General features: G+C 39.6%; 1 protein-coding gene and 1 long non-coding RNA gene across 3 annotated transcripts; one reads left to right on the plus strand and one right to left on the minus strand.

The window, feature by feature from the left end:
• The first annotated feature begins 906 nt into the window (after window positions 1-906).
• On the plus strand, window positions 907-13,869 carry LOC101164920 (voltage-dependent calcium channel gamma-7 subunit). Of its 2 annotated transcripts, XM_004077939.4 has the most exons (6): window positions 907-1,222; window positions 5,364-5,559; window positions 5,868-5,954; window positions 6,303-6,443; window positions 10,418-10,563; window positions 11,066-13,869. In XM_004077939.4, exons 2-6 carry the CDS (start codon window positions 5,364-5,366, stop codon window positions 11,519-11,521), a joined length of 1,026 nt encoding a protein of 341 aa, XP_004077987.1. In that variant the 5' UTR covers window positions 907-1,222; the 3' UTR covers window positions 11,522-13,869. The 2 variants fall into 2 exon arrangements, with proteins under 2 accessions (XP_004077987.1, XP_020565912.1); XM_020710253.2 differs by lacking the exon at window positions 907-1,222 and having other exon boundaries at window positions 5,226-5,559.
• On the minus strand, window positions 5,372-17,362 carry LOC110016681. Its single transcript, XR_002874892.1, has 4 exons — window positions 17,123-17,362; window positions 5,771-5,912; window positions 5,611-5,672; window positions 5,372-5,486 (listed from the first exon to the last, which is right to left on the minus strand). It is a non-coding gene; the product is annotated as an uncharacterized LOC110016681 (long non-coding RNA).
• Window positions 17,363-17,416: the final 54 nt, after the last annotated feature.

Below are 17,416 nucleotides of genomic sequence, written 5' to 3' on the forward strand. Positions count from 1 at the left end.
CACCAGGAGGAGATCTCTCTTTTCCAGAACGGCCTCCACTTCCTCTGTCCTCGTCCTCCTCTGCTTCTCTCTTTTCTCCTTCTCTTTCTCCTTCCCCTTCTTCTCTGGCTGTCTCTAGCTCATGGCCTGAGGTCAGAGTGTGCTGTAGACTATTGATATCGTTACTAAAAATACAGGATTCCTTCACCAGTTGGCTAAAAATAGAATAAACGGACACAGACCACAGGAGACAAAGTAGGAGGGGGCAGGAGGAGGGAAGGATAAATAGCTTAACATGTTTTATGGAAATTCTTTGGCTAATATGCATATGCATGCATGCGTGTCTTTTTCTAGACCTGGAGTTAAAGTTTTTCTTTTAGCACGACTGCTGCCAGCTCATTCTCTTCATACAGGATTTTTTTTTTTCAAATGTTAGTTCATTTTTTGGTTCATCTCTTGAGTGACTTGCCTCTTCCTGCATAAATCATGCTTAAGTTGTTGTTAACTGAAGAAAACACACTACCAGCAAAATAAATTGAAAACTACCCCAAAAATCTAGCAGCAGAAACGTCATCAGTTCATGACAAGAACATTTTCTCTCAGTGTACTTTCCAGCGTTTCATTTTGAATTCCTCACATAATATTTTTAGTTCAGTAAGTTTATTTAGACATGCTCATCCTTTTCTTTTACCAATACAAGTTTTATGGAGACCACTTATTTCTTTTAATACACAAAATAAACATTAAAGCAGCTTCCTTTACTACATATTTAAAATAAATGATGGATTTAATTGATATTTTGACCAAAAATAATCTGTTTTAAGTTTATTATTGAGATGTAATTTTAAAGAAAAAAAACATTGAACTACTATAATAGTATTTCTGGTTGGCAGAAGAAAATCTTAATAAAGGAATGAAAATATATTTTTGAAAAGGCCCCCCCCCTCCTCCTCTCTCCCTTCTCCTCCTCCTCTCCCTCCCTCTCTCCGTAGCCAAAGTAGCTCACTGGATGATCCACCGCAGTGCTTGGGACAGACTGAGAGAAAGAGGGAGTGAGGAGGGATTTGGAGGATGGGTCGGAGGGCTTTAGGATAAACGTGCTGCAGCAAGGAAAGGAATAGGAGGGAAAGAGAAAGGAAAGGGGGAATAAAGGAAGAAGGGAGAGCCACCTAAAATCCAGCGAGCCTCCCTGGCGCGGGGTTTCTTGGCTTCTATATCGTGTGCGCACGACTCGCGTGGCACTGTAAGTATTGCTCCATCTAAATGTCTGGGTTTTCTTGGTGATATAGTTATAATAACATATCTGTCTTTCGTTTTAAACTGTATTCGTAACGTGTCTTCGCGTTGTGCCAATGTATCCGTTGATTTGACAACGCAGTTAAAGCACACAAATACATAATCCAAAAATAAAATGAGGGTTTTATCTCTAACGTGACAGACCAGTCATTGGGAGATTTTACTTCATTGTTTCATGTGCGTCTCATCCGTTCTCAAGTTCCTAATGTATGTTTATTCTGAAGGAGCTCTTGTGCCAGAGCGCGCATCGAATCCCCCATCGGTCCACTCACTGAGGTTAGATTGGATGTAAATCATCTCTTCCATCCTTTTCCACAGCAGGATGCAGATCTCTGTGTACATGGGAGTAGTTCTCCCTAACAGAAAATGCCGAATGGATACTGAACACTTCTTTCTCCTGCGTGGAAACGCTGCGGCTGTCAGTGTGGCTGCGCAGAGGAGTAACAGTTCCCAGGAACTCGTGTCTTCTGTGAGAAATCCTTCGTCTTCTCTCCGAGCGTAAACAATGAAGCCTGGTTAGTTTAACAAGCCTTTTGATTCACAGGTAAAACAGTGTTTACTGGATATCTTCCCACAGATCTTTACCTGCTCAAAAAGTTTCTCCTGGCAGTTTGCTTCCGCTCCCTCCTGCTCTTGGATGTTATCCCATCCACATTTTCTCTCCTGTCTGCCATCACTTCCCCTCTTTTCTAGGTGTCCCCATTTTTCTAACAGTCTGAAAGCCACGTCAGTCTGTAGATTGTAAGCGATTAGACCTTTTGTCAGCCCTGTGGCTCCTGTCTAACCCAATTGCCTTTTAGATAACAAACTAAAGAGAGAACTAAAGCAATAAAACAAGATTGTCACTTATCTGACAGAGGAACGATCTATTACATCCCTGCTTTGCCAATTCTTGGTCACCACTGCTTTTTAATCAACAGCGGTAAATAAATTGTAGAAATAGTAAAGTGGTCCATTTCCCCTTGATATCATTAAAGCTTTGATAAAAGTTGCAGTCAACTTTTTTTAATTCAAAAGTTTTATTAATTGAAGTTCTTCTGATTTTTTTAAGTTGGTACTTTGAACGAAAAACTTTGAATACTTAATGTGAAAATCTCTGAGATGATCTCATGAAGTTTAATATTAGTGAGGAATCTGACTCCCGATTATATAAAAGCATCTTGACGAGTGAACCTGGTAATTACATTTGTTTACTTTGTCCGTTTTTAAGGCCGCTGATGCTAAGACAACCTGATGAGTTGGAAGAGGCCCAGATCATGAAACTGCCACCACAGTTGTTATAGTTAGGGACAAAAGACATGGGCTTATAATCTGTATTTGAGACAGCATGATCTTTTGTCATTGCATGCCACTAGATTGCATGTTTGCTTTACAAATATACTTTTTATTTTATTTTATGGGGAACATTATTGTTCAATATTATCTTAAAAGTATTTTGAGTTTTCTGTGTGTACATAGTTCCCGTTATTGCACAATGTTGATTCTCTTCTATTATTTTTGCAAAGACATAAGGTTAAGTCTTGGCCAACACTGCTCTTTAGGTTGGTAATTATTAGTCAAGCACATATTGTGGTCTTTCAAGGTGCTGTCCGTGGTGCTGAAAACATTCAAACATTTCATTACAGAAAATTACTGATTCCCTCTTATTTCTGAGCACTTTGGCCCATCTGCCAACTGCTGGAAGGTGTGACTGTTCATTCCACAGCAGTGCTCCTGTCTGGTCATCTTTATTTGAACCATGTGTGCTTTGAGTCAGTCTATGCCATGTCAGTGGAATTTTTTTTTTGTGGCTTATGTGTCTCTTTGGCTTATTCACACTGACTGAACACTTTTAAACCTGTCCTGCAACTTTGCTGGGCAGAATTATAACAGCCTTTAAAAATTAAAAACAAGAATTATAGAATTATAAACCGGCCTTCAGCAAAATCAGATATTTTATGTGTGGTACACAGCAGTGATTTACTGTCAGACCTTCATGCAGCTCTTTGAACATTTTGAAAACTTTTAAATATCCAGTCTTGTAATCTGAGCACTTTTATATTCATCAATTGTGCCATTCTTAGCATCTTTTCTTTTGCAGTCTATATCACCAACTCCCTTAGATTTTGTTTTTTTCCCTCAGTTTCTAGCCTGCACTTAAGAAAGCCTCAAAGGCCTTCTCAGAAACAGAATAATAAAGTGTTCCTCCTGTTACTATGAGTTTGAAGGTGTTTGACAAAGTTCATATGAATTATTTATGTTTAAAATGATGTGCTCTATCATATTTTGCATGTGATCGCCTCACTCTAAGGCTTAGCATTCCTCACACTTGGTGTTAAATGCCCAAACACAGGACACTGAATAAAACACATGAAAAAATTCCAGGGCAGCATTGAAATGCTTATACGAGTGTTTTAAACACCACCTCAAACTTTAATGTCAGTGGAGAAGTGATTTCACTCCTGTCAGCTTTTATAAGACTAAGAGAGTGGGGTAAGAGTTATACTCCATCAGCAAATTTGGGCTTGAGGCAAGACAGATAAAAAAGCATCTCAGAGGTTGTTCTTTTTTTCCTTTAAAAATCAATTTTACGCTAAATTCATTTTCCTATGGGTACAATTCTAAATTACTTTCATGAATGGTTGCAGTGTGTGCAGGACGTACTATGAACTTGACAGCCTCCATGCAAAAGTCCAACTACTGACATCTGCAACATTACAGGCAGGCAAGTTTGCACATTTGTAGCTGCTAAATGCATCCCTTTACATTACTAACAGGAGTGTGACAAAGAAAAATCCTTTATTTGAAGTTATAAAACATTAGGCCTGCACAATACACCGCAAATTTATCGTTATCGCAACATCAAGCTGTGCAATATGCATACCGCAAAAGATGTCAAAAATCGCAATAAATGGTTACCTTAAATGTGCTAAGACAAACTCATGGCAGCTTAAAATATTGAACAAATGAAATAAATCCCTTTATGCATTTAACCAATCGGAAGGACCCGTTTACGTTGTTGATTAATCAGATGAGCCCTTTTATGTTTGATGTTTGCCTCCTACATCGACAAGGGTCATTTGGAGTATAATTTTTAAACTGTTGCAGTGAAATGGAAATTATGTTTTTTGTTGTTTTGCTATTTGTTTATATACCGCAAATTATATTGTAATCGCAATATGAATCACCAATATCGCATATCGCGAGTTTTCCTCATATCGTGCAGCCCTATAAAACATAGAGTGAAATCACAAACTATGTATGTGGAAAACCATGTAAACAAAAAACCGACATACAGACTGAGTCTTTAGTGACTCAGTCTCTTTACATCTTGTGTTCATTTGGTATGTTAGCCGTTATGCAGCTCCAGAGGAAAATGTCAGGGCAAAAAATGGCTGGGAAACACACTCGACTGTATGTCTTTTTTGTCTTTGTCCTCTAATTTAGAATGCAGCAGGGCATAACATTTTAGTGCAAAAGGAAATTGAAAGTGTAGAGCTGACAACAAATGAATCAGATAGTATTTGCTCCTCCATTTTTGATGTACTGGCTATTTTTTTCTTTAAAATCTAAACTCTACATGTATTTAGCTTCTTTGCATTTGCCACGCACTTCTGTCCTCCATTACTTGTCAAGCTAATGCTAACGAACAGTGGTCCAAATTAAGTAGAGGCCAGCGGCACACAAATACACACATGCAGCAGGACTCATAAATGCACACAGACAGCATGCAGGAAGGATGTGCAGCAAAGCACTTCCTATTTGACCAAAAGAGTCACAGAAAGACCATGTGTGACTCATGCCCATCCTTTGGTTTATGAATCCTTCTTTGACTTCATTGGAGAAGTCATCATCTGCGTCTCTGGCTACTCTTCAACCTTTAACACGATTGGTTGTGAGCAATTTCTCATGCAATCATCTTCAGCAATAACCAGCCCGGACAAGAGGATGGCCAGTAGCTGAGTGGCCCCATGTGTTTGAGTCACATGCTATTCCAAGAGTTTGGCTTTTTCTTCTGTAATCTCCCCTCCCTGTCCTTTTATATTTTGTGCCACTGTTGCAATGTTTCATTTCAATTCTCCCCTGGCGACTCTCATTCTGCCCTCCAGATGAGTTCGTGCAGCAGTCGCGCACTGACCATCCTGTCGACTGTGTTCGGAGCCTGCGGGCTGCTGCTGGTGGGGGTGGCCGTGTCCACAGACTACTGGCTCATAGTGGTGGAAGGAATCATCCTGCAGCAGAACCAAAGCATGGAGGTCAAGATGGCGCTGCACTCGGGCCTCTGGAGAGTTTGCTTTGTAGCAGGTACAGCAAGTAAAACAGCAGTTTTGTTCACATGTTAATGCAGATTCTTACCGACTCATCCAAATGGTTTTCCATGCTCAAGAACAGCACGGAAGCAAGTATGCAGAAAGACACTGAAAAGACAAGTGAGCAAAGTGAGAAAAGGGCAGGGAAGAAAGTAAGAGAGACGGTCGCCTCTGGAATTAAAGCTGTCACAAAACATGATTGTTACCTGGCAGCGGGACTACAGAAACCTATGTTTCTTTATGCATCACTGCCTTTGATCCTAAAAGGAAGCCCACCATTTTCCATTTTCTGTTTTCTCACAGGATCAGAGAATGGGAGGTGTGTTGCATCAGAGTACTTCACTGAACCTGAAATAGAGATCACCACTGAAAACACAGCAAACATCCTGAGTGAGTGAAATATAGAGAGATCCTGTCATCTCCACACTGACTGATCATCTAATACTCAAATGGGAACATTTATTTTTCAATGTGGTGTCAATAAACCCTTTATAAGTAAAGTTATACTGATTATTTTTTAATATGAAAATGTTAAAATGGTGCAAAAATAGAATGAGAGTAAGAGGTCAAATGAGGACAAATCAGGAAGTTAAATAAAAAATACATTTTTGACGTTACTGCCATCCCAACGGTGTGTCAGTTATTCTGTGTTAACCCATATGAATGTGCACAGAACTCTTCTTTGGGGCTAGACGTTTTGATTATTTAATTTTAAGAGGTGATGATTCTCCCCCACAGAGATGGTTCGAACAGCCACTCCTTTCCCGATGGTGTCGCTGCTCTTCGTCTTCACAGCTTTCGTCATCAGCAACATTGGGCACATCCGGCCGCAGCGCACCATTCTGGCCTTTGTGTCTGGCATTTTCTTCATCCTCTCAGGTGAGGCACATTCCTAAATCAAAAACTGATCACAGCTACTCTTTGTCCCAATTTACACTTTGATTCTTCCTCAATTTCAAATTTAAGAGGAGTAAAATTCAATTTTAAACCAGGAGCAATTTTCTTTTTTCGGGTTACAAAAAGGTCAGTCAGACCAGGAGGGGAGGTTTTGTCGTCACCGTTGCAATAAGGCTTCTTGAGCAGCAGATGGCTGCAATGTTCCCATTTCTTCTGTGAGGTAAAACTTTCAGGAACAAACTGGAGCTCTGTAGATTCTGCCTCACCACACAATTCTAAGACAGAAGCAGAGCTCAGAGGAGCGTCAAACTGAGTCTGAAACTAAGATTCTGATTTGCAGGGACTTGACGAAAAAAAGGCGTAGCAGAATACAAATTCTTATGTAACAGAGGTTATATAATTTTTATAGCCTGTGCTAAAAGTGTCGTGGTGTTTTATTTTATGAAGAACGTTACTAATAGAGTGATATAATAGCACAATTCAATCAAAGCGCTCAGCAGTGATATACTGCCGTAAGCGTGGAGCTCTCACTACACGCTCTTCCTTTCTCACGTCCCCAATCTTTTTTTCATTCTGAGTGTTGTTTCTGAGATATTGATGTTGTTATGGTGTGTGAGGCTTACCCAGGACACACCACTGAACACTCCACAATCATCTGAAAGTGGTAGTTTGGGTGGAGCATCCCTATTTCTGCTTTAATGTTCCAGAATCTACAGCAGGAGATTAATATAAAAAGCCTCAGTGTGGCTCGGCAATTCATGCTTGCTTAGTTATCTTGTTATCCTCTTTCCCTGTCTGTATTCTTCTTCTTTTCTCTTTCTCTTTACTCAACACGACATGTATAAAAACACGCCACAGTCTTCGCCACAGTCTTCCTTTGCTCCTATTTGCCCCATGTGACACCTGAATGTGGGCTTGTATTGGTTCCTGTAGTTTTGTACGAATAAAAATTTGAAATACGGTTCAGGATCAAGAGCAGTGTGGTTTGGAAATGCTGCAGTAAGATCATAATCTCTTAAGACATTTGTTTCTGTAAAAAGTTACTGCAAAAAAAATTCTAAAGCATGCAGCTTTTTTTTTTTAAATCTTATTTTGTATCATGCTAACCATGTGCTGTATACCATGCATTTATAAAGCAAAGAACATCTTTACATCCCTACAGAAGGGATTTTTTTGCACTACTTTGTTTCCTATACATTGTTTATAATCAATTGTAAAAGCTTTTAGATCAGGCTGTAAGATAAATGCATGCATGTTGCATGTTTTGGTCTAGTTGACCATCTTTCACTCTTAAAAATAGAGATGGGGTCTCGAGTCTGTGACTTAGAGTTGAGTCATCCTTGAGTCAGAAATGCTGTGACTTCAGACTAGTCTCAGCATTGAGCTTTGGGAGTTTTCAGCAACACTTTTAAAACTTTTTTAGTCTTAGGGGATGATGAAAACCTGTCAAAAACAGTTTTTTTCCCTTTCAATCTTTTACTTGTAATGAAAAATATGTAATGACACTATAGTGTCAGACATGTATTAAATGCATTTTCAGTTTAATTTATTTAAAAGATACTGTATCCATCCTTTCTGCAAAGTGTCACTCTCTGCTGCAATTTTGCTGTATTGCACTAGTTTGCCAGGTTGACACTGGTTTTTTTTCCTGTACTTTTGCTGTTGAAAAACAGACATTTGAGCGGGATCTGCAAAAAAAAGTTACTTTTGCTTATTTCCTTTTCTTTTTCTTTAGATGTGTGAAAATTATCTACAAACAATTTATATGAAGTTATCAAAAGTGGCTTCAAGTTGCATTTTCTAATGTTGTTGTAGTAAAATTTCCATTGGGGACAAGACACGTTTTCCTGCAGAGACACCTTAGAGCTTTAAAGCTTCATTCATCCAGCTGTGGTTCCCACTCTTAGCTTTTATGTTCTGCGTTTTATCCAGACTCCTTCAATATTTTCTTATTTTTTGCTGCTGCTGTTTGCAATTTCCCACTGAGAGGGAAAGGGTTATTGCAGAGGTAATGTAAGTCCTTCCTGTCCTTTCATGGCAGACATTGCCACCAATGCATGAGCTCTTATCAGTCCCACCACAATTCCTGACTCACCAGCGAGCATCAGTTTTAAAGTTGCTTCGCTTAAAGGCCAACTTAAAGTTTTTTGGAGCAAACATTAAAATTATGATCAGAACAGCAATTTATGAAATGGTTTTGATACTTTGACCCCAATTTAAATTTTCTCCAAATGTAAATGAGATACTCCTTTGTTTTGTTTTTATTTTATTTTACTTTTCCGCTATTTTACTTTTTATTTCAGTTAAGTTTAACTCCATTAAGATTTTATTTGTGTTTTTACATCAGCAGTAGCACTCATAGGTACCTCTGCCAATCGTCTTAATCTATTAGACCAGGGTTGGAGTCCTGTGTTAGACCCTGCAGGTTATTATTGGAAAATCCTTTTTTTTTTTTTTTTGGAATGTCTCAACCTTTCCAGCAAATTTGTTTTTAAAAAGTACTTCACAATAAAATTACAGAGGTAATATTTTTTTATTAACCACACTTAATTTTCAAACCCGGGTGATTTTAATGTCAAGCACCAGCCGTTTCTACCTTACTATTCAGTTTTACACCTATTCCACCTCTGCTGTGGAACCCTTAGCTAGTTTTGATTAGATTTGCTGAAGGCTCTGTCATGTGGTGCAACAAGATCTGTCATCTAAGTGTAACAAAAACCTGTTTAAATTCTCACACAGACAAATCCATCCAAACTTCTTCATTCCCTAATCGCCCAAACACGAGGCATCTGTATTTGCTGTCTGATCAGCACTACAACTGTGCTATGATATCTGCTTTGCCTCTCACTAGTCATGTTTCTTTGAGACCATCTGACAAATCCAAGTAATTTAGTCTGTGTAAAACATAACAAATGGCTCTTGGGATTTGTAAAACGTTTCTTAATTTAAATGGAAATCCGCAGGCTACCCTTTGATCCCGGTTTTCCTGTTAGACAGCATTCATTTAAAGTGAAACATAATAAATGCGCCACCTGAGCTACGTAGCTAGTTAACATAATGAGAAAAAATGAAGTGATGAGTGAGATTTTAATTCTGCTGCCTTTGGATAAAATAAAGTATCTGGTTTAAAGTAGTTACTTACAACTGAATTCAGTGACTTCAAATGTTTTTAGTGGATCACTGTGTCCAGTCATAACCGATGCATTTACTCTGTGACTGCAGTCACAATAAAGCACTTAAAGTATTAGGCCAGATTATGATGTCACTAATTTTCCTAATTTTGGATTTAATGTACTTAAGAAAACAAATTTTGTTTGAAAGAAATTGAATTTGTTTTTGGAACACACAAATAGAACACACTTTGGCTGTGACATTTTACTGTCCAAATGATCCATTTTTAAATTATCTTTAAATACTGTACACAGCAACCTGCTAAAGCAATGCACATGGTTTTAATGAGTGATATTATAATAGAAACCCACTGTTTATTCACCAAAAAATAAATTTTAAGGTGCAAAATGTGTAATGTTTCTAATTTCAGACTGATATTAATTTGTAATTTTCTAAAATCTAAATTGAAATCCATTTTCTTTTTAGGTAAAAAACATATTGAAGAGGATGGATAGGGTTACAGGCATTGCAAGCTCATCAAATGCAAATGTTAAATTTTTTGACAGCAGTTTGGATTTCAGAATTTCAATTGTAATTTTTTGTATAAACAGAAGTGAAGTCATCCCTGTAAATCCACTTCACTGCTGTGTAACACCCCCTCTTCCTCTCCTACCACTTTATCATTGTTAGCATTTTGGAAGCTAATTGCTTTTCATGGTCACTGCGTACATCTCTGTTCTCTGGCTACGCTGGTGCAGTCACTGGACGGCTACATAATGAGTGGGCTTGTATCTGACTCTGTCTTCTTTTCTGTCTCTCTGTCATCGTTAATGTGCTGCATGCAGGCCTCAGTCTGGTGGTGGGTCTGGTGCTCTACATCTCCAGCATTAATGACGAGGTGATGAACCGGCCCAGAGAGCCCGAGCAGTTCTTCAATTACCACTACGGCTGGTCTTTTGCCTTCGCTGCCTCTTCCTTCTTACTCAAAGAGGTTGGTGTCGGCCGTGTGTGTGTGAGGATTTCAATATCTGCGGTACATTTAATGCTTGATGGGTTTGGCTGTTGTGATCAGTATTCTTGGGGTTCAGAAGTAAAACTTCAAGCTTTGGGAGCAACTTTACTCATAAATGAAGTCTTTTCTGGATGCAATGCAGTCTTCTGTGAGTTCTTTGCTCACCTCCCTTTCTTTCCTGCAACTACTTCTCTCTCATCCTCATCAGCAGCACCAGCAGCAGCACTGCGGTTACTCTGCCGCAGCAGACTATTCCAACCTAACTGTCTCCTACAGTTTCTTCTCTAGTTCAAACTCTTACCTGAGAATCCAGCCAATTGTTTTTTCATCTATGAACTTATGTGCTTAAATTTAGTGCTAGCACACATGTTTCTTCTAAGACCTTTTTCATTTAGCATTGTTTTTGTTACTAATTTGTCCTATTCGGTTCTCCTCTTCTAAAACAGCTTCTCCTATGATTATTTTTTTTATATTCTCTCAGGGCGCCGGCGTGCTGTCAGTATACCTTTTCATGAAGCGCTACGCTGAAGAAGAGATGTACCGTCCCCACCCTGCAATCTACCGTCCACGTCTGTCTGAGAGTAGCGACTATAGTGGCCAGTACCTCCACCCAGAGTCATCTTGGCCCCCACCAAAGAGAGGCCGCAGCACCTCGGAGGCCTCCAGCGACATCTCTATCCAGCTCAACCAAACATTGCCAAAGCAGCCAAAAAGCACCCTCCAGGCAGGCGCTCGGGTCAGCCCACCCTCTGCGTCTTCCTCTCCAGGGAGCTACCAGATGCACCCGCAATCTGCCGGCTACCCCTCCACACAAACCCTGCCCAGGTCACTGTCCTCGCACCCCCAGGGCCAAGCTCTTCCAATGACCATGCCCCCTTCGCCCATACCTCCCCCTCATTATCACACGCACATGCGTATGAGCGCCTCCCCCTGTTAAGCAGCAAAAGCTTTAAAGAAAAGTGACTCTTCATCATCATTTGTTCCTCACTTAGAGTTGGAAAAGCACTGATCTTTGGATCACACATTATGCTGAAGTGGGGAAAGAGGGAGTCACACATCGACAAAACGTAGCTGTGGAACATGTTTTAACGAGAACCAAGCGGAAAAGAAAATGTTTCACAAACTTAAAGATTTCTCACGCAAACTGTGGTGGAATAAAACCAAATGGGAGGTGTGGGGTGAAAAAAACATTTGCGCCGTGGTGCAGAATGAGAGAGAAGTTTTTCCTAGAAAGACATTAGAGGCTGGAATGAGTGACAGAGGAGAAACAGCAGCGAGCGCAAGAGGCTGCAGTAGAACACCAACATACTGCAGTGCAGCTGAAATTTGTATGCACTTGTAAATGTATAATTCAAAGATGTTGAAAATGTGAGACTGCACATACTATATTTTCCTCAGACATAATTCATGCTGGTTCATGGACCCTGTATGTTTTTAACAAATAATATGAAAAAAATTATTTTTGTTTTCTTTAAAGTTATGATAAATCTATATAGGCTCTTAATGATAAACATCCTACTAAAAAAATATTATTATTTCTATAAATCACCATCAGCTCCATTATTAATTGACACTGTGCAGTCTACGAATGTTGCTCTTTTTTGTAGAAAGTGAAGATATGGAAGAACGTTAAGGTTATTTTCTACCTTTAAAACACCACTTTTAGACTTCTTGTACATACCTTCACATGAACTCTTGCATTCACTGGAATACAGTTGTGAATTTTGAATGAAACTTCGGCACAAATCAACATAATATCTGACTCAGTAAGAGTCAACAAGAAGGGCGCACTGCACCCTCTGGATACGCAGGTTTTTAACGAGGAACAAACGCATTATTGCAATGGGGATCTGGCGCCCTCTACTGGCCACTACCCTGCATTGACTCTTTACCTGCTGTTGGCCTGGCTGGATGTTTATCAAGCACGCTTCCTTCTTCTGTGACCTGCACTGTGTTCCAGACCTGACAGAGCAGAGGATATTGCAAAGACTGTTCTCTATTCAGATTTATATTTATTAAAAAGATAAGGAATGTCAGACACAGTAAATCCCACGAAAGGAAAAGACTGTTCAGGAAAATTCTTAAGCAACCTAATGCTAAAAAAATAAAAATACTTAAATATCTTTTTTTTTTCATATACTGCATAAAAAGGCTTCTGTTACACAAATGTGCATTTTTTTTCCTCAATTATGGTCTGCTTTTTTTGTGATTTAACTTGTATTAATACAATGTGATGTTACAATGCAGTCTGAGCAGCACAATACAAGTTCACTGACTTATCCTCAACGACCAGTATGAAAAATCCGAAACTAAAATACCAAACACAGAAATTTTTCATTGAACACAGCATTTTTAGCAATCAAGGCTTTACGTTTATGCTATATTGTACTTTTAAAACAGTTTGCATTGTGGATCAGTTCAAAAAAAAGTTTCCTTCAGTAAGTAAATAGCTTAATATTTTCTCAGGTAAATTGGATTCACAAATAAAATGACTTGTTTGGGGCATAGTCTGCCACATGGATTATTCCTACTGGATGTATTAAAATATGTATTGTGATACTCTAGTAGCTTAAAACTTAAGTGGAATAGCTGTTTGATACCACATGTTATCATGAAATACACAGCAAGACTCAACGCATATGCACACCAATGTTTTATTTTGAAGGTGATGGAAGTATTGTATGTGTAATGGACATTTTTCAGGGAAGTGTCAAAACATTAACCTCTGAAGGAAGTTAACCTGCTGACCCTCTCCAAGTGGGGGAGGGCGGGGTACAGGAACACTGTGTGTGTGGATGGAAAATTGACTATTTCTCCTATATCACAAAGTTTTTGAAAGCGAGTCTGCAGCTTTTCATTTAATTTGAAGCCTAATGTTTCTGCATCCTGCTGATGACTATGCTGTTAGTTTGGGAGTCATGTGCCTTGCTCATGGCCACTTTGACTACAGCTGCTGCTGAAGGTGTTCAAAATAAGTAGTTTAAATTAGGCTTTGTTAACCTTTAGATTGCTTGAAATGTGGTCAACATAGATGCATCTTCTCCTGGAGAAATATAATCTCCCTCTGTGCTTTTATGCAGTTCTTCAAAAGGGTGTGGCTGTGCTTGTTTTTGCAGAAAGCCTCGTTTTCCTTTTTTTCAATGAAGACTTTTTTGTTAATCGCAAAAAAGGTCAACTAAGTGCTTTGAAATGTTTTGGTTAGACTGCTGCTGGAGTAATAGTTGAAATTGTAATGAGGTTTTAACATCTGTAACTCACTTTATATTAATAAAACTTTAAATGTGAGTTTTTTTTAAAGTATTTTTCTTAGCATTTGACTCATCTTTCAACAGCTGTGTGAAAAATAAAAGTTACAGCTGTTTGAGTTCCAAAGTTTTGTGGGGGGAAGTGTTTTAAACTTGTTTGGAACTAAGGTAAATGCAGCAATGATTATTCAGCAACAGAATAAAAATTATACTTTATTTTTTTTGTTCAAAAAATCTCACAAAAAACAATAAATAACAAGTCTGGGTATAGGCTGTACTGTGTTCCTGCAGGTGCAGCACATAAGAGAACATTGGACTTACATTTTAGTGTTGTAAACTGCATGGATAAAATTTCATTCAGTTTATGGATTTCCAGTCAGCCTCAATAATTATCAGCATCTCAAAAACACTTTCTACTAAAGGTAAATTTTTTTCTACTCGTCTGTTTATCTGATTTCACAACTTTGTGGTTATGTGTTTCGAAGAACACTTTTGCTTTGATTTTAAAAGAAAAAAGTGGATAAAAATGATGCCAAAAGCATTGTATAACATGCAAAGAGCCTGTTTGGATGAACACTGCAGTGAACTGCTTGGTGATGACCAGTCCCCCTTTGCAGTTAGGACAGGCCCACAGCCGGAGGGCAACAATTGATCAACACGCTGTAAGAGAGGATTTGCTTCTGTGTCTCTGACTTTGCTGCTGTTTTTGTTTAACATTAGTTTATGTTTTCTTGATAATAAACTGTGGACCTAAGACACAAGTAAAAATGTAACTATAAAAACAGTTTTTTTAAGAGGGAAAAAAAAGATCCACTCCTTGTACACTTGTGTGTGTGTGTGTGTGTGTGTGTGCGTGCGTGGGTGTACAGAATCATCATCCTTCATAAATCAGCTGCAACTGTTCCAGTGCCTACTGAGTAGATCTCTAATGAGCCGCTCTCATGGCAGCAGGTCAGAGCTTTTCTGTCAGGAATGGGGCAGGTGGTGAAAAGCTGAACTGCAGCTGTTTGAGGCAGGTGGGTGAGGAAACAAATTAGTAAGAGAACAAAAGAAAAAGAACATATAACACAATCGAGCCAAAGAGAATAATGATCCAGAGTCATTTAGCCTCTCCTTTTAATTGTAGTGAGTTAATTTAAATATTGTATTCACACTTCAGTTCGTAACAAAAAAGAAAAAAACTTTCAGATAGTCTTTCATGCAGAGAATATGCCAGTATTAGATTAGTTTTCTATTTTGAATCAACCTTTCCAAAAAAACAGCCGATCACCAGTTTCTGAAATTCATATCAGTTATGCTGTTGTTTAATATATCTCTTTGTTTCCCTCTCTAAAGCTATCCAACTTCTGCTGGATCACATTCAATCACTGGCCACTTTATTAGAAACCCCTTGCTAGTTCCGGGTTGGAGCCCCTTTTGCCTTCAGAACTGCCTTAATCCTTTGTGGCAAAGATTCAACAAAACACACATTCATCAGACAGTTAGGTCCATATTGACATGATAGCTTCACACAGTTGTTGCAGATCTGTCCGCTGCACATCCATGATGCCAATCTCCCATTCCATCACATCTGCGATCTATTGGGTTGAGATCTGGTGACTTTGGAGGCCATTTGAGTCCAGTAAACTCATTGCCACGTTCAAGAAACCAGTCTGAGATGATTCCGGCTTTATGACGTGGCGCCTTATGGAAGTAGCCATTAAGGAATGGACACGGTCAGCAACAATACCCAGATAGGATGTGGCATTGTGACCATGCTAATTTGGTACTAAGAGACCCAAAGTGTGCCAAGAAAATATCCCCCACACCATTACACCGCCACCACCAGCCTGAAGCATTCATACAAGGCAGGATGGATCCATGCTTTCATGTTGTTGACGCCAAATTGTGACTCTACAATCTGAATGTTGCAGCAGAAATGGAGACTCATCACACCAGGCAACGTTTTTCCAATCATCTATTTTCCAATTTTGTAGCCTCGGTTTCCTGTTCTTAGCTGACAGGAGTGGTACCCGTTGAGGTCTTCTGCTGCTGTACCCCATCTGCCTCGTGATCGGACGTCTTCTGCAGACCTTGGTAACCAGTGGTTATTTGAGTTACTGTTGCCAGTCTGGCAATTGTCTTCCGACATCAACAAGGCATTTCCACCCAGAACTGCCTCACCCGGATATTTTCTCTTTTTCTGACCCTAAACCCTGGTTGTGGGTGAAAATCCCAGTACATCAGCAATTTCTGAAATACTCAGACACTTAAGTCACATTTATTTCCCGTTCTGATGCTCGGTTTCAACTGCAGCAGATTGTCTTGACCATGTTGCTGTCATGTGATTGGCTAATTAGAAATTTGCATTAGAAGTTGGTCAGGTGTGCCTTATAAAGTGGCCAGTCAATGTGTACCTGAATGGATTGAACGACTGTTTTGGCTCATGATAATATATTATATATGATCCAATTTAGATCTAAACTCTCAGCAAAGACAAAACCAAAGATCTTGTTTGTCAAATTTTGCCAAAGTAGGCAAACCAAGGTGTTTTACTCCACTGTCTGACTCCATGACATTTTAACTTTTCTACTTCTGATGGAAGAAACTGTTGTCAACAAATCAAGATGAAACTGCTGGCTGTGCTCATAGACACATGTATGTGATAACACACTGTTTGCCTCTGTGCCTTCTTTTTGTTTGTCTGTGTGCTCTTCACTTCATGTGCGCGCATAGCTGTGTGGGCTGACTGGATCTCTCTTTTCACCATCACCATTACTGCATGAAAGCCCTGTCACTCTGTATTAGCTCCATTCTGCTTTCTCTCCCCTTTTCTGTTTGTTTATGTGCGCGCGCGAGTGAACGCGTTTTTTTGGCCTTTTTTATTTTTTTGCTTTAGTGCGCGTATGTTAGAGAGGGAGAGAGGATAAACTGGGCACAGAAGCCATTTTTAAAGCTACTGAAGGTCATCCTCCACTTATTCTTTGTTGGTGCTTCCCGAAGCTCCACTTCCATAAATATGTAGCTTCACTTCAATGAATATGGATGACATAATCCTGACTGATCCTTAAAAATGTACACACACAAAAATAGTGGTATCCAAAAATATTTAGAGGTCCAGGCCGACCCTTTCCTGTATTGACAGACTGACATTGACGTCTATAGTGTGATGCCATGATTTACCATCCTCAGCAGGGCTGCGCTCTTGCTCCATTTCCCTGAAAGACCCTCATCATGAGCATCCTCAGCACCGAGCAGGACAAAAAAGTGAACCGCTGCTGCTTTCTATAGAAAGAAAAGCGTACACGTCTAACCTGGTCATGGCTATTAAACGCAGAGCTCTGCCTGCGCGCTCCAATAAGCACATCCAGATCAGTTTCCTCCTCCTGTCAGATCGGGGGGGGGGGGGGGGTCCACTCGTGTCATGATCCTGCAGCGCAACATAATGTTCAATCGCGGTGGTACAATCGTGGTGTTTGCAAGTTTTTGGGGGGGAGATGCGGCAAGTTGCCTGCATTGAGCTGCATGTGTGAAAGTAAAAGAGCAGACAGGCAAGGCGCGAGCTCGTCCAACCAGAGGGGGCGGGCGTGCGGGGGGGGGGGGGGGGA

Source organism: Oryzias latipes, chromosome 16 (genome assembly GCF_002234675.1).
Source record: "Oryzias latipes chromosome 16, ASM223467v1".
Lineage (NCBI taxonomy): Eukaryota > Metazoa > Chordata > Actinopteri > Beloniformes > Adrianichthyidae > Oryzias > Oryzias latipes.